Here is a 23,385-nt window from a genome sequence, read left to right as displayed (position 1 = left end):
ACACACACACACACACACACACACACACACACACACACACACCTTCTCCCTCCCCCATCTTCCCCCTCCTTTTTTTTTTTTCCCTTTTCCTTACTAAAAATAAACTCTCTATGTGCAAGACAAAAGATGGACTGAACGTAAAAATGCTTCACATTTGCAACTGGAGACTCAGTAAAAATTAAGAACAGCTTGATCGGAATGTCAGCATCCTCACTCAAATTTTAAGTCAAAATATGTGCAGCCCAGAGCCCTTACTGAAACAGGATGAAGCCAGCCAAGACTTTTTTTTTTTTCCACATCACATTAAAGAAAAGAAATTAAGGAATTTACAAACGGAGATGACGTTCCTGATCCTCTGAACATCCTGCCCTGGAACACCTTGGGGTGACATGGAGGTGGTGGTGGGCAGCTTTTCTCTTCCCTCCCTGGAATTTATTACCTGAACCTGCCAAGAAATCAAACTACGCTTTAAAATATTAAGTAAAAAAAAAAAAAAACAAAAAAGGTATTTGCAATGCTGAAGAATTAGGCATAAAGTTGTCAGACAATTTTTTTTTTTTTTTTTTTTTTTTTTTTTAAAAACTGGCAGTGTAAAGAAGGCAGCATTGGAAGTGTTGGTTTGATATTGTGGATAATACCACAACCCCTCCGTGGCAGAGGAAGGACTCCTGCAGTCAGGCAACGAGGTCGGGTGCTGCTGGCGCGCAGAAGTCCGAACGCTTCCCAGAGATCCTTTGGAAAAAAAACCTGTAAAATTTGGGGTTGGTTGGTTTTTTTGTGGGTTTTTCTTTTCCTTCTTTGTTGTCTCCTTGATGCCAGCTTGCCAGCACACCCACCACCACCAGCTGGATCTCTGCTCCCCACGCCATCTGCTTACACTGAGACCACCGAGGTTTAGTGTTACCGTAGCAGCCTTTCCAGAGAGTGGAAATCTGAGGAACAACTTCAGCCTAATCCCAAGAAAGCCCAAGAGTCAGAAAAAAAAAAAAAAAAATTCATCAGGAAGTTTTACTAAGAGGGTAACCATTCCACCCATGCCTTTTTTTTTTAAAGAGTTTGGTTTTTAAAAAGTCCGCATATAATAATAATATCTATCTATTGATTTTTTTGTTTGTTTTTTAAGAGTGGATTTGGATTGCCTGAGTAACAGGGGTCTGGCAAACGGGGCAGGAGGGTGTCTCCTTCTCACAGATTTTATTGGCACACTCCATGCAGAAGAGATTGTGGCCACAGGGGACCAGGGCCGCAATGACTTCGCTCTCGAAGCAGATGACGCAGTCGTGCTTCCTCCTCGACTCCGGGGGGGAGCTGGAAGTGGAGCCCCCGTTGGAAGAGGAATAACTGTTGGTACCGTTGGAAAAAGCTGGGATGTAGATGGGAAGCCCGGCTTGGTGGGCGGCTCCGGGCGGGTCGCTCCTCACTCTCCTTGCCAGAGGGTGATCCAAGTTTTCGGGGAAGGTGGGGGAGAGGCGAGGCGTAGAGGGTTGGCTCTCTCGGCGGTGAGGCTTGGAGTTGTTAAGGGGGTCGCTCCCGAAGCTGGAGAGGGGGGTGACGGGTTCAAAAGGGGTCCAAATGGTTTGGGAAGGAGTCGGGAAGGAGTCGTACCCGGGAGAGTCGAGCCCGAGGTCTTCCGTGCCCACGGGAGGCAAGGTTTCTCCAAACCAAAAATTCCCCGTGCCGAAGGGACTCGTCGGGCTGAAATCGGCCAATCTATTGCTTCCGAAATAGGAATCCGTGGAGCCGCTTCCCAAGGAGCTGGAGCTGTCGTTCCTGTAATTGGAGATCAGCCTGGTACGGCTGGGAGGGACGGGGTTAGAAGCCAGCCAGGTAGATCCCACAGGGCCTCCTTCAAAGCTGACATCCGTCCCGTTGTAGTGGAAATCGTTCTCCTCGTTGAGCTCGATGTAGTTGCCGGTCCTCATGGCGATGTGCATCTCGATCTCCTCCCGCGCCCGGTCGACGTTTTCCGGCATCCCGGTGACTTCAAAAACGGGTTCCTTGTCCCTGCTGGGAGTGACGATGTAGGTGTGGGTCTGCTGTTGAATCCTTTTGATTGTAGCTCCTTTAGGTCCCACCACCAAGCCAACGACCCGGTAAGGCACCCTGACCTGGACTGTGGTCTGCCCCGGGAGGTTGGGGGTACACGGCAAACCCCCCAGGCTGGGAGCGTTCTTGTTGCGGGAGGCTCTGATCATGGAGAAGTGTTCAGCAGCTGAAAGGATTTCCCTTTTGGCCATGGCTACGTCCTCTTTTCTGCCAGTGATGACAAAGATGGGTTCTTCTCCACGAACGGGGGTCTTGATGTAAGTATTTGTCTTGGCCCTTAGTGCTTTGATTTTGCAACCTGTTGGAAAGAAACCACAGAGCCGGGTTAGGGGGACAACGGGGCTGAAAAAGCCACAAGAAAGCTGAGGCTGGTGGAGAGTTTGAAGACGCCCCAGGGTGAAACCAGAAGCAGCTGCTTTTATCTCTCAGCCACACCAGAGAAAGCTCTACAGCTTCTATTATTTCCCAACAGACCTCTCTGACACTTCCAACCATAAACTATTTCAGCACTGGGCTTGTTTAGCTCCTTATCTCCTCAACTGCTGTTAGGACAGTGAATAAACAGGAATGGTTTTTTTTCTCCAGGACTGTCCCATAAATGCTGCTGGGTTGGGATTTTTTCCCCATTGATTGGGTGTCCTTCAGTTATTTCAGGGATCTGCTCCCATGTCTGTGTTTGCTGATGCCTTTGGCTGCCAAACATGACCTGAAAAGCAAATTAAACATTGACAAAGAGCAGAAGGGTCTGCAGCACAACCTGGGGAGGTTGTAGATAAAGTTATTGATTTGCTGAGAACTCTCCCTGTTATCACTGAGTTACTTAAACCTCACTCTGGGATGAAGGAACCACTCCTTGAACTGTCAAGGAGCTCAAGCAGTTTGCAGATGAGGAACTGCTCTCTTGAACTGGGGGAAACACAGCCTGAAAAGAAAGGAAAATATCAACAAAACCCCTTGGATTTTATTTTGGGGGGACTGAAGGATGAAGTTTGCTTTGCTAAGATGCTCAGGGTGTTTTGGCAGGGTGCAAAAAAATTAAATTGGGAGGGACAAGCAGGTCCTGTGACACAAGAGACAGTTGAGTGGGTTCAGGTCTGACCTGAAGTCAGTTCATACTGAAACTAATTCCAACCTTCTGCCCCAAAACTTCATTTTATAGGGAGTTAATCTTGAAAGAACTATAAACAATTTGCAGAGCAACTGTGTGAAGCATCTTGGTTTTTTTTTTTCTTTTTACTTGCAGAGACAAACTTGTCCCTGTAAATATGTAGATGCTGGTTGGACTAGAGAGAAGGAAGAGCTTTTTTTCTTCTTGCAGGGCCCCTGGAAGGATGGAGGGTGAACACAACAGCCCTTTGTTTCCAGGCCACAGCTGGAGAGGAAGTTCATTATCTGCAGCAGCTCCTGGGGAGGGCTCTGGGAGGCCCAACCTCCACCAGAACAGGCAGAGAGGAGCCCAGGAGGGCTCTGGCCAGGGAAGGAGTGAGGAACAGGCAGACCTGAGCAAGGCAAGAACAAACCTCCAGCCTCCAACCAAAAAGGGGACTCCCTGCTCCTGACAGCTCTCACTTAAACCCACAAGGGTTCCCCCCCCCCCCCCCCCCAAAAAAAAATGGGGCCACACCCCAACCAAGCCCTTTAGGAGCACCTAAAATGAAAGTCAGCCTCCTGACACATAGCAATTATTCTTCAATTTACACAAATGATTTTCATTTACTCCATTCCACCCAATAATTTCCTTGAAATAAGAGGCATTTGAAAAGATAATGCTAGGAGCATCTAGCATAAGGTTTATACATATATATATATATATATATATATACACATCTAAATATATGACTCATTTTTATAAACCACAATTCAGAGCCTACTTAATTCTACTTTCCAAAGTGCCCTCCCAATTCTTAGCATTCATATTTTAGATAAGATTTCCCTGGTGTCTCAAATGGTGTTGGAAGTCTGTGGCTTCAGCTTCCTCTTGCTTTGGACCTGGCTAAAAATACCTATCCAGTTTGTGGCTGTATGGTAGAAAATTGGTAAGTGCCCTCATTTATTAATTGGGACAGAAAATTCAATCTTACTCTGCTTAAGGGTTAAATCTCCTCAGGCAGGCTGGCTACACCAGAAAATGAAGCCCAGAATATTTTTGGCACTTGACTGGGTTATTAAAGCCATGAAATAGCACCTGGGGGCTGCCCACAGAGTCAGAGTGACTCTGGTTACTCTCACCTTCCACCCAAGATCAATTAATTTCTCTCACACTTATTCATGGACTGGAAAAATTCGATTTTTAATTTGTTTTTTTTTCCACACTGGCTGTTGATTACGAGTTAGCTGAGTCAAGGAAGATGAAGAAAGTGATTTCTTCACCTGGAACCAGGATGAGATTGACCACCAGGAGCTCTGACACTTCCCCACTGGTGTTCTGTACTACAGGTAGTACAGAACTCATTAGCTGGGTTAATTAGCTGGTAAGATTAGGGCTCCCATGTGACAAGGAGACAGAAGATGCTGGAGAGCTAACAACTAGGAATACTTCCAGCTGGGATTTGCTCAGGCTCCTGGGAGGTTTGGAAGGTGACAGTCCCCAAAGAGGAAGGGAGGAGGTTAACTGCTTGAGTAGGGACAGGGGTGTAACACAGACTTTAAGCAACAGCTCACCTAAAAAAAACAGGGAATATTCTCCCCTGATGGTCCTGAAGCTTTAATTCCTTGGAGTTGTGAGATTGATGCCCAGGCTACTACCAGAATGTGCTCCTGTCCCTCACCAGGTTGTGTTTTTTCCATGAAATTCTTTGTTTCTCACAGTATGGATGCTTCCTGAGAACCCACCAAGCAGAGCAGCTTCTCAAATTCAAGTGCTGCAGGTGGGTAAGAAAGAACCACCTTTTCCTTCCCACTACACCAAGCAACACTACAAGTAGGTTACAACAGTGAGGAGCACAGAGGAGAAACAAAACCTCCACTGAGAGCCCCACTGATCCAGTTATTCCAAGGGAAGATGACACACAGGACTTGGAAGAAAAATAAAGATGAAAGCATTTAATCCCAAAGTCGTTTTTCCCTGCCTCCTGACCCCCTCATTAACTCCCCACTGCAATCAAAGGCTTTGAGTTAGGCTGTGGCTGCAAGTCCTGGTGCCTGCCCATGGAATGTTTCCATCACTCTCTCTCTATATATATATTTATATAGCACCCAGGCTGCTCCCATCCTGATTCCATCATCCTCACCCACTGCTGACTGCTGACTTCACTTTGGATTTTTCACACGGATGACTCTGGAGATGATGCAGGACTTTCCCTCTTGGCAGCATCCAGCTGGAACTGCAGGAAGGGCTTTTACACAAGACACTCTCCAGACAAATACTCCCAACAGCTGCTGGAATGGCCTGGTGCTTGCCCAAGGCAAGCTGGAGATCTCCAGAGCTTTACAAACAAAGGGCCAAGGAACTGTGGGCAACCACTTGGCTGTGGCAGAGGGAACCAAATTAATGGATAAGGAAAAAAGGGAGAAAGAGGGGATGATGCCCAAATTGAAAAGAGGGGAGATTTTGATGAGAAATTCAGAAGAAATTGTTGAATTTGAGGGTGCTGAGCCCCTGTGCCAGGTTTCCCAGAGAAGCTGTGGCTGCCCCATCCCTGGCAGTGTCTCAGGTCAGGCTGGATGGGGCTTGGAGCTGTGGGAGGTGTCCCTGCCCATGGATAAAAGTTGGAACGAGATGATTTTTAAGGTCCTTTCCAACCCATAAGATCATCTGATTCTTATGACCTGATGAAGAATCTTTAATGATGCTGAGAAGCACATTTCCCAAGAGGAGGCTGCTCCTAAGCACTTGGAGACATTTTCCCCTCTGGAAAACAAACCCTTTGGTTCAAGAACCATAGACCAACCCTTTCTTTAAGATTTCTCAGCTATGCATCAATGTACCAAGTGATTTAAATCTCAAGTAGTCAGCCTGCACACTGCTTCCTTCTACATGTCAGGCTGGGATGAGCTCTCAAAGCAGGAATTTCAGAAGCAGAGGAATACTCCAATTCCCAGTGCAGAGGGCAAGTCAGTAAACAAGTTACACAGCCCAAGAGCCAGAGGGCAGCAACTTCTATGATTAATTTCTTGCACTACTGCAGCACCAGGACTAAGGCAGCAACTCCTGAGAAAAATTAGAAAGATAAGAGTAGGAGAAAAGCACTAGTAAGACGGGAGTATGTCCAACTAGTCAAGTAGCTACAGGTACAAAAAAAAAAATAATTTTTCATTAACATTGATGTAGGGAATGAAACAGATGAGGAGTGTTGGGAAAGGGACCACAATTCAGCAGCCATGGTGGCCAAGAACAGGAAGGCTGCAAAAAAACAAAAAAACCAAAACACAACCCCCAAATCTTCACCTCCAGTTCCACACTGTATCATGAAATGATCAAGAAGGTTAAAAAGGGAGAGATCCTTGTTCAAAGGAGCAGCAGAGAGCTTGATGCAGTCTGCAGAATTCCTGACTCACACCAGGGATGGAAACTGAGATCCTGGATGCTGGCAAGAGCAAGAACTTAAAGGAATACCTGAAAGAGAGCGAAATGGAAGATGTTCTTAAAGAATTGGCCCTGGAGGGTACAGATACTGCATGAAACCCAAATTTGAGATCTTTGAGATAGCCAACACTTTGTTCTAAACAAAGTTTCTCTTCCAGAAATTCAGAGTATGGTGTATTAAACTTTTAAAAAAAAAAACAATTTAGAACACAGCTTTTTTTTTTTTTTTTTTTTTTTTTTGAGAAAAACAGGCGGCCCAGAGGATTGGAAATTAACATTTTATGTTGCAAGATTTGTATTATTTTTAATTGCAGCTTCATTAAAAAAAAAAATCTTACTTTTGCAGGTATTCATATATTAAAATCTACAGGATTTCCAGCAGACTACACAAAGAAAAAAAACCTCTTGAGTGTGCAGCAGACTCAGTGTGCTTCCCACCCAACAAGAGAGCAGGATTTCTGACTGAGGATTTCAGATCCCAGCTGGAAACCTGCACCCTTCTTTATCCAGAGACTTCAAAGACTTTTGCAACTTGATTTGGATCCTCCCACAGCATGAATGAGACCCAGCAGAGCTGAAATGATGTTTTAACACAACCCCAGAGCAAGAAGCCACTGAAACTTGGGCAGAGATTTCAGGCTGTGCAAGGTAAGACTACAGCTACTCCAAAAAATAGTTGTTATATTGGATTTTAACTAATAGCTTTTTTATTGGATTTTAACAAGCAGCTTTTCTATTGGATTTCAGCAAATAGCTCACTTTTTTCCAGTCTTTGGAGCAAGCCATTTAATCATAGAAAAATTTGGGTTGGAAGGGACCTCCAAAGGTCATCTATTAGGCTGCTTGTTAGAGAAGATGTAACAAATAAATAAAACTAGGGTGTAACTGCCTTTTTAGCTTTAAAAAAAGTTAGCTGAATCTGTGGTCTTTGTTGTCTGGGGCAATCAACTGCCCCAGAGCTGTGTGATGACTTCAGTCATGCAAATTCAACTTATTCTGAGGAGTGGAAATCTGAAGCATCCAGTTTAAAAAAACAAAAAACAAACCACCAAACCAATTCAGCTCTGCTCACACTGCTCAGCAGCTAATAACCAGTCAAGGCTTTGTAAGCATTGGCAGAAATTTGGTAACAAGAAGACAGAAAAGCAGACAAATAGTTCTTTTTGAAGGGACAGGATTTATCCTCCCAGAGGACATCTTCATACTGTACTCAGGATTTGCTCCAGGATTGTTTTAGCACTCCCCAAGAGTGACAGCTGTTGTTTTGATTTGGCTCTTCAACTACATCCTTCAGAATTATCAGCTACCAACTTAGCAGAATTCTCTTTTTTTGGTTTGTTTTAAATTCCAGGACTATTTTTAAGCCAAGTGGTCATTTTTTTTTTTATTTTTTTTTCCACCGAAGATCCCATATTAGAAAGCAAAGCCAGGATTATTAAATATGCATCACAACTGATTTTAGTGGCAAGGAGGCTGTCTCATGCAAAGCTGATTTGTCATTATTGATTGCATTAGGGAGATGGGATGATATCATTCCTCATCCTCTTACTCAGCTGGGGTTGAGGGACTGCCCTGCCCCTTCTGCAGCCATCAGCCCAGTGCTTCTTCCTCAAGGAAGAGAAGCACCAGGCTTCAGGAGCTCCCAACCTGGGAGAAACCCCACTCTTGTCAGCTTTATCAAGGCTACAACCACTTGGGAAAACCACATGGCTTGGATAGGGTGACAATGCTGGAATGCATTAGCAAATATATCCCAACAATCCTTATCTGAAGAGTTAATACACTCAGGGATGAAGCATCTCTCCAGGTTTTGTCCTTTCCTGCATCCTTCAGGTTTTCTCTTTCTTGTCTTTCAGGCACCACCTCTCTTTTTTGCACTATTCAAAACAGCTTTCAGTGTCTAAACACATCTTTTTTTGGGTCAAGAAAGCAGGAAGGGGGCACTGAAGCCTCCAGTGAACTCTGTCAGATCCTTCAAGATCCACCAGAATCACCACAAAGTCACCACCACCTCAGGGAACCAGTTTCCAGGTGATGGGCAGCAGACTTTTCCAAGTCCTTCACATGATTTGGAGATTAAAACACAATCCTGAGTTAAAAAAAACAAACCAAACCAAACCACAAACTTCTGGAGATCTAAGTCTGGCTACACACTTATGCAATTTTGGGTATACACCCTATGGCAGCTTTTCTCAGGCAAACAAGGTCACCTCCTCAGCAATGCAGCTTTCTTCCTACCATTTCAACAGCACTTTCTCCAGCTTAATTTTATATATATTTTTATTTTTGAGTTTGTAGCTGCTGACAGCAAAGAAAGTCACTTTTCTGACCAGTGTGAAGGTTGGATTCAACAGCTTGTTCACATTCATCCAGGAAGCCTCTACAATGCCATGAATGGAATCTGGTTTTCCTGGCTCCCAGTCACATGCCTTAACAAGAATAAAAAGGCTACAAATATCTTTTTCCTTTGTTGTTCACCTTTGAGATTCTTCCACTTCAAAGAATTCGTGTTACACTACTCCAGTTGTCAGCTTGATTTTTGAGAGGGGGGTAAGGGGAATCAGAAAAAGTTTGAGATGAAAAACAAATAATAAAAAAAAGCACAAAACCCCTCCCAAGATTCAGACACACTACTTCACAGAAAAAAAAAAAAAAAGGAACACCTACTATTCATTAAAGCAAAATCTTATTAAGCCTTTTTCCAGTGCTTTTTCCAGTGATGTAAATGCTTCCAGTAGCAACATGTTCAAACACTGTCACAGGAACCCAGCAGCCTCCTCTGCAGCTCCACAAGAAAACCACCAACCACAGGGTGCATTTTCAAGGCACTCCCAACTTTCTGCAGCTGTGACATCCCACATCTGTGCCCAGCCACCAGCAGGGATTCAAGATATCCATGGGGGAACCTGCAGTGCAGCCACCCAGGAGCAGGGCTGTGGGATCACCACCTCCGTTTCATTCGGAAACTTGGACAGAAGTGGAGGGAAAAAAACCCAAAACATTAAGTGCAAGCACTGTAAGGTTTTTTTTTTTTCCTTGTTTACAGCTCTCTGAGGAATTGGGGGCTCCTTCAGTCTGATCAGCAGTGCCTGGAAATGCTCTTCCTCTGTGCAAAATTAAATTTGGATAAAGAACACGGTGGAATTCCAGTTGATGATCACGGCTCTGTCAGCCAGGGGGTCAGGACTTACAATAAACACAATTACACAATTTCAGCCACAGCAGTGAGGCCTCCAGCAAAGCCTCCCTCAAAACTCAGCATTCCTGGTATTCCAGAGCTGCCTTTTTACAGAAATGCAGCCATTTCAAGTTCTTTTTGTACCTTCAGGAAGACAGCAGCAACAAAATATCAACTTAATCTTCCTGAAAACCCATCCGAAGTAACATTCCAACTGCATCACCCTTCAGTAATTAGATCTTAAAGTATTAAGAGCACACAGAAATCTGGCCATAAAACTTCAGCTGAACTTGGGCAAGCTAATGCCCAAGCAGCTGGTTATGATGTGTGCTGGAAAAAGAATGTGCAGCATCTTCATTTTGAGAGAGAGAGAGAGAGAGAGAGAGAGAGAGAGAGAGAGAGAGAGGAGGATGGGTGAAGGATGGAGCTCCATCCAGCCTTGCTCCAGGCACTCCAAGCTGCTCAGCAGCTGAGGATGGAGCACAGACACATGCAAAGCAGGTGGAGCAGACACCAACAAGAGCTCTGGGCCACGAAAGGAGAGGCAAGGACTACTATTCCTGAGAAATCTGACAAATATTCAGTGGAACTGACAACTGAGGGGAGTGGGTCTGCAAGCATCAGGCTCCCTGGGATGAGCTTTGAGAAGGACCTCCTCATGCAAAGCTTTTGTGCCAATATATTTGGTAACAATTATCTTTTAGCTCTCCACTCCTCCTCTTTCTTCTGCAGCCCTAATTCTTTTTCTCAAACAATCCCTCCCCACCAAGGCGAAATATTTTATCACAAGTGTGACACTGGATAAGAAATACAAGCAAAAGCAGCAAACAGGCCCTGCAGGAACAATGATCCCATTTTTATGCAAACTCCATTATCTTTGGTTTTTAAGTGACTGAAAGTACTGGAAGACAGACTTCAGAGAACAGTCCTGAGCTGGTGGAGAATAAACACAGCAGCCTAATTGATCCTCAAAGCCCAGCAGTTTCTGTTTCTCTCTTAGAGGACTGGAGCAATAAAGGTTTTCAGTTCTGTTTTCCACCTCACCCTCCCCTCCCTCCCACCCATCCTCTCCAATGACACACAAAGTCTAAAGATACTCAAATGCCATTTCTTGGAAAAAAATATATTTTCTGCTTGAACAGAACGGCCTCATCTGCATCAGAGGAAGGTACCTGCCAATTTTTAAAGCAGGGCCTTTGGTTCTCCTTTTGACACACCCAGCAAAAAACCCCAAAAAAAGCCAAAGCAAAAAACAACACATCCCTGACCCAAACTGCTACAAGCCTAAAATAAATGTAGGAACTGGAAACAAAAGCCTCAACATCAGTGCTCAGCAGGCACTTCTTTAGTATCACGTCGGTTGAGAAAGGGTTTTTTTTTTTTCACTATTTCTTCCATACTCAAAGAAAAAAAAAAAAAGAAACAAAAGCCACATTGATGGAGACCAGACAGCAGAACCACTCATTATCTGAACTGATCAGCAAATGAGACACAACACCCCCAAAACTCATGAAGAAAGGGAAAAGGGAAGAAAGGGAAGAGGAAGAGACCAGCAGCTCCATTGTCTGCATTTCCACACCTCCACTTCACCTCGTGCTACGGAGTAAATAAATAAAAAAAAAAAAAAAAAACAAAACAAAAAAAACCAAAAAAGTGCTTTTCAAGTAAGGTTCAGCACCAGAAAGCTGGGGCAAGATGGCATCTTTCTGACTCCTCCAAGCAGGGCTCCCATGAGACTGCAGAAAGGCTGACAAGGAACCTGACATCACTGATATGACCTTATCTTTTGAGAGCCCCACGGAGTGGAGCAAGAACCATCAACAGGAAGCCACAAACCCAGCAGAAAGAGAAGAAAAAGGGGCTGTGCAACGTGGCTCCTTTCTCCATCCTGCTGGCTCCTGATGTCCCCACTTTGTCTCAGGGTGCTGGGTGGGAGGAAGAGCATCAGCTCACAGCCTGCTCTGCAAGCCAAGCAAGTTAAAAGCCCTTCACCCCAAAAATATAAAAAGTGGGTGCAAATAGGATCCCAAGTTCCTAGGAGGGGAAAGCAGCTTCTTGCTGTGCCAGCACCTGGTAAAAATCTCTAGCCAATCATCCACATCAAATCTATACTTCCATACCGTGTTTTACAGCTCAAACGAACAATAACCCAAGATTGGAGGTCACCCAGTGCTGGCTCTCTGCTTCTCAAGGCGGGATGGGCTTTGGGAGAGGAGAAGCAGCCCCAGGGAGCTCCGAGGCAGCCGAGGGGCTCCTCTAACCGAGCCCAACCCGGGGAAGCTGCCGGTCAGGAACCCCGGGGATGAGCACCGGGCCACCAACCACCACCACACCCCCCCCCGCCATGTCCCCGGGTGTCCCCCACTCACCCTGTCGCCCCACGATCTCCGCCACATGCTCGGAGCTGGGCACCGGGACGCCCTCAGTGGTGTTGATGCTCTTCCTGCGGAGCAGGGCCGCTTGCTCGCCGTTCAGCCCCGCCGACCCCCCGCCGCAGGCGTGGGACAGCATCGCCGCCATCATGCCCTGAGGATCCTCCGCTCCGCACAGCGCTGCTCCTCCCCCCGCCGCCACCGCCGCCGCCTCCTCAGCATCGAAGGCAGGGGAGAGCAGGACGGAGCCCAACGCCGGCAGCAGCGGCAGCGGTTGGGAGGGCGAGGAGGACGAGGAGAGCAGCAGCAGCGCGACCGGCTCCTCTTCCTCCCCCGCCAGCAGCTCCTCCTCCTCCAGCTCCAGGTCTCCCTCGTCCCCCGCCGCCGCCGCCTCCTCCTCCTCCTCCTCCGCCCCGCCAGGCCCCGGCTCCCCGGGGGGGTCAGGCGGCGCCGCCAAACCCGCCCTCCGCCGGGCCGCCCCTCCGCCGCTGCCGGCGGGCAGGTCCCGGAGGCCGAGGCCGGCGAGGCGCCGCTGGAGCAGCAGCGGCGGCGGGTGGGGAAGGGGGAGGCGCGGCGGCTCGGCGGGCTCGGCGGCGGGGGAGGCCGCGGCGGTGCTGCCGCTCGGCATGGCGGGAGAGGCGCTGTGGGCCGGGCCGGACCGGACCGGACCTAAAGGAGCGGAGCCGTCATGCCGCGGCGGGCAGAGAGAGGGGCGGGCGCGGCCTGAGCGGTGGGGCCGCGCTCCTCAAGGCGCCTTTTGTCCCATGGCGCTTCCCTCGGCGGCGGCCGCGGGCGGCGGCGGCGGCAGCGGCAGAGGGGCGGGCGGGAAGGGAGGAGGTGGGGAGAGCCCGCCCCGTGCTGCCCGAAGCGGCATTGGGCGGTGGAGCCGGTTCCGGGGCGGGCCCGGGGGTTGGGCGGGGGTTGGCAGGGGACGTTACCGGACCGGCGGGCCCGGGGGGGAGGGATAGGGGGAGGGAGGGTGAGGGGGTCCGGGAAGCGTCTGTGAGGGGATCTGGGGGGGATACCTGAGGAGGTTGGGAGGGGAGCTGTGAGGGGAAACCATGGGGGATCTGTAAAGGGATCTGGGGGGGACCCGTGAGGGGGTTAGGAGGGGATCTGGGAGGGGATCTGTTGAGGGAAACTGTGAGGTATTTGGGGGGAGATCGGTGGGGGACCCGCGAGGGGTTTAGGAGGGGATCTGTGAGGGGATCTCCAGGGGATCAGTGAGGGGACCCTTGAGGGGTCTGTGAAGGGATCTGTTGGGGGAAACCGTGGGGGATCTGTAAGGGGATCTGCAGGGGACCCTTGAGGGGTTTAGGAGGGGATCTGGGAGGGGACCGGTGAGGGGATTTCGAGGGGATCCTTTAGGGGTCTGTGAGGGGATCTGTTGGGGGAAACCATGGGGGATCTGTGGGGGACCTGTGAGGGGTTTAGGAGGGGATCTGTGAGGGGATCTCTAGGGTATTGGTGAGGGGACCCTTTAGGGGTCTGTGAGAGGATCTGTGAGGGGTTTAGGAGGAGATTGTGAGGGGATCTCTAGGGGATCAGTGAGGGGACCCTTTTGGGGTCTGTGAGAGGATCTATTTGGGGAAACTGTGAGGCATCTGGGAGGGGATCGGTGAGGGGACCCTTGAGGGGTCTGTGAGGGGACCCCTGAGAGGTCTGTGAGGGGATTTTTCAGGGGATCTGTGAGGGTGTCTATCAGGGGCTGTGAGGGGATCTGTAGAGGATCTATGAGGGGATTTGGGAGACCTGTGAAGGGCGGCAGCCTGTCATCCTGATTTTAAAGTCACCCATCCTGGTTACATGGTGTGAGCCTCAAAAAAAGAAAAAAAAAATTGCCTGTGGTCAAGACAGAAGACAAATTTTTCAGGTGAATGTGAAGAAAATGGTTTCAAAATGTGATGATGGTGTCATGAGGAGTCAAAGAAGCACCTTATCTCCCTGACTGGAAAAGACCTTGAAGATCATCAACTCCAACCCTTAACCCAGCACTGCCAAGGCCACCCCTGCCCCATGGCCCTCAGCACCACATCTCCAGGGCTTGGAAATCCCTCCAGGAATGCTGGGGACTCCAGCCCTGCCCTGGGCAGCCTGGGCCAGGCCCTGACAACCCTTGCCAGGGAGAAATTCTTCCCAAGCTCCAATCTAAACCTCCAGCTCAATTCCTCTTCTCCCATCCCTTCTTCCTTGGGAGCAGAGCCCGACCCCCCCTGGCTCCAACCTCCTCTCAGGGGGCTGCAGAGAACAAGGTCAGAAATGAGGAAGAAGTTCTGGAATCTGATGTGAAATGAGGAGCAGGGACTGAAGACAACTCACCCCTGTCTCACAAGGAACACGAAGGTGAGGGTGGAGTGGTCCTCCACAAAACCAGACTGGAAAATAGTTTTCAACAGCAGCTCCTGTGAGAGGAGCAGGGTTGTCCTTGATATTGTCAAGGAAAGCCATGTGCAAATGGTTGTAATATGAACACCCAAGAATTGGGCTCGTGTAGCCCCTCCCTGGAGGTGTTATGATGAGAAAATGTTCTGGGGAAAAGTCCAAGTCTATGTTAGAGATGGCAATGGCTTTCCCAGTGCTGCTGAAGGGAAGTGTTGGAATAGGAGCAGACAACTACGAGATGTGAGAGGGACAGCAGAGCTTTAGATGGTGCAGAAGGGCAGATAGAAGGATCAGCCTATGGAATTTCAGCAAGGGAAAGGGAGATTTCCAAGAGAGGAGCATGATTTATAAAATCATAGAAGCATCAAATGCCTTGGATTGGAAGGGACCTTTCAAGGCCATCTTGCTCCAACCCCAGTGCCATGGGCAAAGCCATCTTCAGCTGGATCAGGCTGCTCAGATCCTCATCCAACCAGACTTGAAATATTTCCAGGGATGGGGCATCTCCCAGCTCTCTGGGTGATGCTGGTGTCACATAAATGTGGACAGGAGAAGGAGGAGGGGTCTTGCAAGCGTGGCAAAGCAAGTGGGGTGCTGGGATGGAAGACTTTTGAGAAGACAGGAGGTCTGAACCAGTGGAAAAACTCTCCAGCCCTCAGCAGTTGGATCTGGCACGTGTTGTTGTCAGCAAGCAGATGTCCATGTCATTAACACTGGGGGTGTTAATTGGCACCTGAGTGGGCACTGCTCAGAGTGAGACTGAGGCCCAAGCTGGCTTGCTGTGACAGCTCCATCAGTGGGAGGTGACACTTGCCCTCAGAGAACCTCCTCCCTGGGTCTTCTTGGTCACCATGCTGGAGGCACAGGACCCGTGCTGAGCTTCAGACAAGCAGGGCCTTCACTTCCTTTTTTCACCCAGTAAGTAGATAAATGATCACAATAGCCTCTCTGTCTACTCGTGGAGAACATTTTTAAGAACAGGGATTAGATAATCGCCTGCTGGAGACAAAAAGAGTTCTCAGAAATATTTTTTGAGCAGTGGGGGCTGAAAACATTATTCCTGCCTCGGGTCAGAGGTTAACAACCAAAAACCCAGGGTGCAGTGAGGGAAGTTTTTACTCCCCTGGTTCACATTTGCTCCAGAAATACTCAGTAAAGACTTTTCCTGACACCACTGTTAGCATTTGGGTTCTGTTTCAAAAGCATCACTAATTAACCCAAGCTCTTGATTTTTATTTTGAAAGCCTTTTTTCCCTTTGAGTGTCTTTGTTTCTGAGTGTAAAATCCCTGGACTTGTGAGGGTGACTTCATGAAACCTAAAAACAGACTGATGGAATTGGCTTGAAACAATCCCACCCTTCACTTTTTTAATTATGATCAGAGGGGGTTCTTGGGCTCTGAGGGAGGTGGAAGTAGAGTTGAGGGAGGGAGAGAGCACAGGAATGAATCCTCCCCAGGCTACTGAGAAAGCTCACACAGGCTTTAATGTTCTTGCTGCCTTTTTTCTTAGTTTTTCCTCCTTTCTTGATAAAATTAGATGGAGAGAAAGGCTCAGTTGGACCTTTACACTGTGTGGGACACGTTGTGCAATGCCACCACTTAGGTTTTCCTTCAGAAATCCAAATGTTTCCCTCACCTACTCCATTAGAAGTTAAAGTTGGTGCTCTGCAGCCTTGATTTTTTAAGGTCAGGCTCTCTGGGAACTCTCCCACTTGTACTTACACACAAGTATTTACAAGCACAGGGCTGGGGGGTGTGATTGAGGGTGCACCCAGCCTTGGCTGACCCCTTGTCCCAAGGTGACCTCATGGTGGAGCCTGGAACTCCTCCTCCATGCCAGGTAAAACCCTCCCTTCCTGGTGCTTCCTGCTTGAAGTGACTTCAGATTTCAGAAAAGATTTTATCTATGAAGCAGAGGGGGCATGTGAAAGAAATAGTGAAATAAATGTGGGGTTTTTTTGGGTTTTTTGGGGGTAGGGGGTTCAGTCCCACATTAGCAGAACTTAGCTCAACTTGCCTTGAGCCACAGATCTTGGAGCATCAAAGTGATTCCTCTTCTTTCTTAACAAGCTGATGGGAAGGACACCTGCAAGGACCTTTTTGGGGAGCTTCTGGGCTTTCCAGGGTGTCTTTTCAAGCATTCCCTGCAGGTTCCTTGAGAGGTGTCCCACAGCTTTGGGGGATGGATGACAAGCAGAGCAAGATGGGGCAATTTCCTGACAAAGTTGGAACGGAGAGAAAGCAGAGGTTCTGTCTGCATGGTGGTTTCTTTTTTGGCCCCTGCTGATTTCTGCCTTGCCCAGACATGTCTCAGCTCCCTTTGGCTTCTTCCTCCAGGTTTTCTTCCCGTGGGAAGGGGAGGGCTGCAGGGAAACAGAGACAGGTGATGCCTTCCTGGGTCTTGCTTTGAATTAACACCACAGGGCAGTTGGGGTTTGCACTAAAATCCAGCAGCTGGAGGGGGTTTCTTGGTGCTCAGCTGCTCCCCCTCCTCCCATCTCTCCTCATCCTCCTCCTGATCCATCACTGTGTCCCCTCTGTGGCAGGAAGCTCCTGTTTTTTTGTTGGAAAACTGGATTACAACTCTACATTATATATATATATATTATATATATTGTTTAGAGACTTATTTAGTGGAGTAAATGACAGTTGTGCTGTCTTCTATTTGGTCATTGCTTTTTGAAGCTATAAAATAAATGAAAATTAATTTTGGCAGCATTTGCAAAAAACAAAAAACCAAACAAAAAAACCCACCAATGTGTGAAGTGGGTTAAATCTGAGACTAAAGGGGAACATCTGGTGGCCTGAAATGAAAAATAATGGATCTCTGTAAGATATTTACACACAAATTACTACTGCTGTGGTAAGTGAGTGAAGTTTTCTGATTAGATCTGGTGGCTGGAAAGCTCCTTTTTTTCCAATGAACTTTGTCAAAGTTTCAAAAATGCCTGAATGGTGCCTCCATGGAACTGCTCTCCAGAATATATTTTGGATTAGGGGTGTGTGTGTGGGGGGCTTGGAGCAACCTGGGCTGGTGAGAGGTGTCCCTGCCCATGGAAAGGGCTTGGGATTAGGGGGATTTTAAGGTCCCTTCCAACCCAAAGCAGTCTGGGATTCTGTGGGACTTTTGGAGTTGGTGTTGGAGGCTGGAGGAGCATGTCTGAAAATTTGGGGGTTGAATGATTCCACTTGGTAGCTACAGGCAAAGCAGGGGAGGGATGCATGGGGGTTATAGACTTTTTCAGCAACATTTTGGCAAGGAGATTTCAGGCACCTCTTGAATTTTAAGGAGCTGTGAAGCCTGCAGGGTAAGCAAATTTTTCCAGCTCCCTTCTTTCCAAAAAAGAGGCTGAATTTCAGGGAGGTTTTGCCTTCCCAGAGATCTTGTGAGGGCAGGAGGAAGGGTGAGAACTTTGGAGCCTTGGGGAGAGCGTTTAAACTCAGTGTGGCTTCTGCATTTTTGGGACCAAAGCTTCAGGTAACAGGTCCTGGAGGAAATGCTAAGGAGTGACCTGATTAAAAAAACCCTGGTTAAAAGCCAGAGCTGCTCCACTGGAAAGAGAAGCATAATCCTGGCTGGCTCTTGGTGTCACCATGAAAACCATTTTGGCCCAGCACCTCTCTGTATGGATCCAGTTACCTGGCCAGCAAACAAACTGGCTTCCTCCCAAGTGGGGACTGGGATTGTGTCTGGCAGGCAGATGGTTTCTTGTAGAAAAAAAAAAAACCCAAAAAGCTAAACTAGCTTCGTATTCTGCAGAAGGAAATCTGCAAGGCTGTACCACCAAAACTGGATTGAAAGAGCCCCGGGGAGAAAAGGAATAAAAAAAGAAAAGAAATTGTGTAACACCAGGGCCCACAGTTGATTTCAGTGGGGAAACAGGGATAAAAATGTGAATATTGTATAAGCCAGCACCATTTCATCTCATCTTCTAATTTGGACCCGTTTCGTGCCTGTGTGTCTTTGTGGAAAGGCTGATTTTTATATTTTTTTTTAATGAACAGCAGGTCCTGATTCTGTATTTTTGCCTGCAGGTCTATTTATATACAAATTAATATCCGTTGATGGCGTGTAGGGATTATTAAGGTTGATGATTCAGTGTAGGTGTGATTCCTGTCACCCAGGCTTCCTTCCTTCCCTGTATTGGGCAGCTAAAGGTTTTACAGAGCAATAAGGAGGTTGGAATGCTGGCAGGTGCAGGTATTTCCATGAAAAAAAGCAATATTCCTTTCTAGATAAACGTGCAAACGTGTACAGATCCCTCCAAGTGCTCACAAAAAGGTGAATCAAAGCTCATTTGAACTGCTTTTTGCAGTTTTCTTTTTCCAGGACATTTCAGCCAAGCTCCAGAACAATTCTGGCTTTTAAATGGAGGAGAGGTGTGTGTGTTAAAAACAAACAAACAAACAAACAAACAAACAAACACCTTTAGATTTTTCAGCCCAAATCCACCAGGTTTTGTCCCAGCCACTGAGAGTCTTCCCCTTTCAGGCTGAGCTAAAGCCCTTTTTGGTAAAAATACACCTCAGATAGAGTTTTTGTACAAGCTGTTTGTACAGTGCTGAGCCTATTTCAAGCACTGGATTAACAATGCTGTCCCCATCTTGTGTGTAGCCTGAAGAGCTACACATATTTTAATATTAACATAAATAAGAATATTTTCCTGGTAGTCAAATTGTGTTGTTTTAGTCCACCAGCTAAGCAAAGATAGCCAGACCCAGAATATAGGGGTGACTATTTCTTTATTTACTGATAAAAACACCCATTTTGGAGATTTCTGGTAGCTCTGAGACAACACCAGGGCCAAGAGAGGAGCAGAAAATGTTGTTTTGCTGCCATCAGGCAGCCAAGCATCCGAGCAGAGCTTCCTGCAGACACCTTAGGTGATTTTCTTCAAAAAGTTACTACAATCAGTTGTGATATTTTAGGTTTCAGCCTCTGAGGGTCAGAGACTTTTTCCTCCCCCTGTTGCACAGTCAGTGAGTGTTTGCTGGTTTGTTTTCCTGCTTGGATTATTTTTTTTTTTTTTTAATTTTCTGGAGGCATCTGAGTCTGCTTGGGTGGTGCCCAGATGTTTTGTGCAGCCTCTGGTTCCCTCAAGGTGGTGATGCCTTCTCCTAGAGATGTGTTGGGAAGCAGAGAAGCTTCTGGGTGTCATTTCTGTTATATTGACCCAGGATTAATCCCCTGTGAGCCAGGGGACCAGGACAAAGTTTTGTCCCAGATCAGATCAGAAGGGTTTTTTTCTTGCCCTCTCCAAGATGTGGTGCAGGGGGCTGGATCCTGTCCCCCATCTTTGCCAGTGAGGTGCTCAGGCACTGCTGGGACTTCAACCCATCTTCCTGACCCAAAAGTTGAGTTTCTGGAGAAGAAAACCAACCCATCTTCCTGACCCAAAAGTTGAGTTTCTGGAGAAGAAAACCAACCCATCTTCCTGACCCAAAAATTGAGTTTCTTTCTGGAGAAGAAAACCAACTCAACCTGGGAAAACTCCTTCCCTGCAGCAGCACCAGGGAGGATCTGAGTGGCTTCTAGGGAGAGGATGGACTTGGTTGATCTAATTTGGCTTTGTGAACCTGCAGGCTGAGAAACCACTGATCCTGGTTGCATTTTTGGACCTTTTTCCTTATTCCTGGCCAGGAGGGAAGCATCATTCCCATCATTAGGATCAGTAGGGTGACCTGGTGTTACGATCCGAATTATTATTTATATTTTGTTTGCGAGGAAAATTCAGCCACTACTCATAGACGACGCGTGAATTTACAAAAATAACCAGGCTTTATGATTCAAACAAGTTACAAGGATTTATTTAGGATTTATACAATTAGTTACTTCGGAGAGAAGAGTCGTTAAGAAGAGAAAAGAAGGAGGGTAATTAAGATGTTATCACCCTCCGCCGGCCCTGGCCTCTGGCTGTAGTCGGGTGCGTAGGGTCTGTGGCTCCTGCCGCTTCTCTGTCCCGTAGCTGAAGCCCAAGTGCCGAGAGAGGGGGGGTCCAGAAGAAAGCCGCCTCGCCGCTTTCCGCTTGGGCCTTCAGAGCTGCTTCCCGCCTTTTTGCGCCGAGCTGGCTGGAGTTTGTAGTCACAGGAGCTGGATTCCTCGTGTCCTTCTGAGCTGCTGGCTCCTCCGAGCTGCTGGCTCCTTTTCGGTTCTTTTTGGGCGATTTTTATACAGGAAAAGAAAAGGGGTCCCTTTTTTGCATAAGTCCCTGATACATACAGATTTCCAGACTTCCCGGAGATGAGTCATCCTTATCTTTTAGTCTTTTTGGGTGTCCTGCTACCTTCATTGTCTCCATCGTGCACCAGGAGACGACCTGATAAGCATTCTTATCTTTTAGGTGTCTGTCAGGCATATGGTGAGGTAAACATATGTTAATTGACAGAATGTTGCAACATAGCAGGGAGAAAGAAAAAAAAAAAGATTGGTTCAAGAGATATTTTTGTATTTTTAAAGTGTTTACATCACCTGGGAAGGCAGAGCTCTGTACCACCAGTGGTGCCAGGGAGTGGGAGTTCTCTGTGTGTACTGGGAATAGAAATAACCGGATCAGCCCGGAATCAACTGATCTCGGTAGCAATTTTGGACCTTTTTTTTATTCCTGGCCAGGAGGGAAGCATCATTCCCATCCTTAGGATCAGTGGGATGACCTGGGAAGGCAAAGAGAGCTCTGTACCACCAGTGGCGCCAGGGAGTGGGAGTTCTCCATGTGTGCTGCCAATATAAACCGGATCAACCTGGAATCAACTGATCCTGGTTGCATTTTTGGGCCTTTTTCCTTATTCCTGGCCAGGAGGGAAGCATCATTCCCATCCTTAGGATCAGTGGGATGACCTGGGAAGGCAAAGAGAGCTCTGTAGCACCCGTGGTGCCAGGGAGTGGGATTTCTCTGTGTGTACTGGGAATAGAAACAACCGGATCAGCCCAGAATCCACTGTTTTGTCAGCTGTGTGCCAGGGCTGTGCCAGCTACAGGCTCTACGTATGTAATTCTGATGGAAATCCTTTCCCTGACACCCATCCCATAATAATTTGCTTGCATAAGGAGGGAGTTTTAATGGGGTTAGAAAAGGGAAATATTCCTTCCAATCCATCACCCGTGGAAGGCTTTGGGAGAGGGTGAACCTCCCTGCTCTCTTCCTAAGGAAAAAGAGTTATCCCTGGGTGCCTGAAAAGACAAGAAATAAAACAGGCAGCCAGTTACATTTGAGGTGAGTGCAAAAAAAAAAAAAAAAAAATTGCTGGGGAGCCAGCCAGGAGCTGGGCTCGTGTCTCTTTTGTGGCAGTGAAATGCAGCCTTGTGCTTGCCACCACAGCTGCTGTTTTACACCTCGCTGGGTTTAATCTTATGAATAAACAGTATACTAATTGTTTGGGCTCTCAGGGCAGCAGGGTTTGCAAGGCAGCTAAGTCATGCCAGGAATTGAAGTTTATGTAATTTGGGGTTTTGCTGGGGATTGCAGGCATGGCCTCTGGCCAGCTCGGGGTGCTGAAGCAAAGAACCTGCTTGGTGTAGGGCTTTGGAGCATCCTCCCTGGGCAGCAGATCCCAAAGGATCACCCCACCATGCTCCTGCTGGGAATAGGAAGCAAAGCAGCTCTGGTAGTGCTTTCCCAACAGAGGAAAGCAACACGTGCTGGGCAACCAGCGTGTTCAGCAGCAGAAAATCATAAAATCATCATGGTTGGAAAGGACCTGCAAGATCATTGAGTCCATCCCTTAGTCCTACAACACCTTAACCACTAAATCATCTCCCAGAGAACCACTTCTACCTGTTTTCTGAACACCCCCAGGGATGGTGACTCCAGAACCTCCCTGGGCAGCCTCTTCACTCTTTCAGTGAAGACATTTTTCCTAAAATCCAATCTGAAAAAATCCCCTGGTGCTATTTGAACCCTTGTCCTAAAGAGAAGTGGCAGGAGAGAATGTACACTTTATTTTAATTCCCACACTTTTCCTCCCAGAAGCTGCTGTGATGCTTCATGGACCTGGTGTGGATAAAACTAAGGCAGAAGTTGTCTGTCTATAAAACAAAAGGAAATTTGGGAGTGCTTTTAATGGTAACTTCTTGGATACAATCCTTGCATTTTTAGTTTTAGTTCACCCTGGAGCCCCTGCACCACCTTCTGCCCACTGCAGGGAGCACCAGAACCACCTCCCTCCCTGCAGTACCGACCCAAACCTCCTTTGGTTTGCTTCTCAGCTTCCCCTTCCATCTGCTCAGCTCCTCCCCTGTGTCCCTGAACGTCCTCCTCTGCCATATGCTCCTTCTCTCCCTCTCATCCACTCCTCCCCCCTCCTCCAGGCACCCTCAGCCTTGCCAAGCCCCAGGATTTTTCTTGCAAAGCTCAGGAAACTTGCTGGTTTAGTGATGTCCCAGCTCCTGGGATGATGGCTGAATCCCAGCTGTTTCCTTTTATCCTCAGAAACAAAATTTCCAGACCCAGGGCTTGCATTTCTGCTGTTTAGTGCCTCGGGAGTTTTTAAGCTGATCAGGTGGGATTTTTTTTCCTTGATCTTTGAAACCCACTAAGCTCTCTGGCTGCTTTTTTTTCCTCTCTGCTTCAGGGATATTCCCCATTTGCCTCATTCCTTTCAAATTTCTGCTGACTGCTGGGATCTGCACTCCAGTTTGGGGCTGGAATTTCAAATTTCATCTTGTCTTATTTAGCAGCACCCCTGAATAATGTTTCCCTGTCAGCTAGGTAAGCATCCAGCTTCTTCTGCAAGGAAAAAGGACTTTTTTAGGAATAAGCAGGAGGAGGTAAGACACTGACCCATCCCATGCCTTCTGGTGGTGGAGCCTCTGCTGCAGGATGGGGATTCCCATGGGAGGTTTGATTTAAATGCTCACCATGATGTTTGACTCTTTCTTTTGGGGA

At 47.6% G+C, this 23,385-nt stretch overlaps 1 protein-coding gene across 1 annotated transcript; it reads right to left on the bottom strand.

The window, feature by feature from the left end:
- Window positions 1-782: 782 nt before the first annotated feature.
- LOC139789197 (RNA-binding E3 ubiquitin-protein ligase MEX3C-like) lies at window positions 783-13,016 on the bottom strand. Its single transcript, XM_071729713.1, has 2 exons — window positions 12,119-13,016; window positions 783-2,344 (listed from the first exon to the last, which is right to left on the bottom strand). The coding sequence occupies exons 1-2, from the start codon at window positions 12,747-12,749 to the stop codon at window positions 1,119-1,121; spliced, it is 1,857 nt and encodes a 618-aa protein (XP_071585814.1). The 5' UTR covers window positions 12,750-13,016; the 3' UTR covers window positions 783-1,118.
- Between the last annotated feature and the right edge of the window lie 10,369 nt (window positions 13,017-23,385).

Source organism: Heliangelus exortis, chromosome W (genome assembly GCF_036169615.1).
Source record: "Heliangelus exortis chromosome W, bHelExo1.hap1, whole genome shotgun sequence".
NCBI classification, from domain to species: Eukaryota; Metazoa; Chordata; class Aves; order Apodiformes; family Trochilidae; genus Heliangelus; species Heliangelus exortis.
The sequence above is the reverse complement of the archived record's forward strand: the minus strand, read 5'-3'. Positions and strand labels throughout refer to the sequence as shown.

What these genes read in the sequence shown, in the direction of transcription:
- LOC139789197 (XM_071729713.1), bottom strand. Translation starts at nt 12,749, where the DNA reads ATGCCGAGCGGCAGCACCGCCGCGGCCTCCCCCGCCGCCGAGCCCGCC. An exon ending in GGAGATCGTGGGGCGACAGG is followed by an intron (nt 2,345 to 12,118) that starts GTGAGTGGGGGA and finishes TCTTTCCAACAG; the next exon opens with GTTGCAAAATCAAAGCACTA.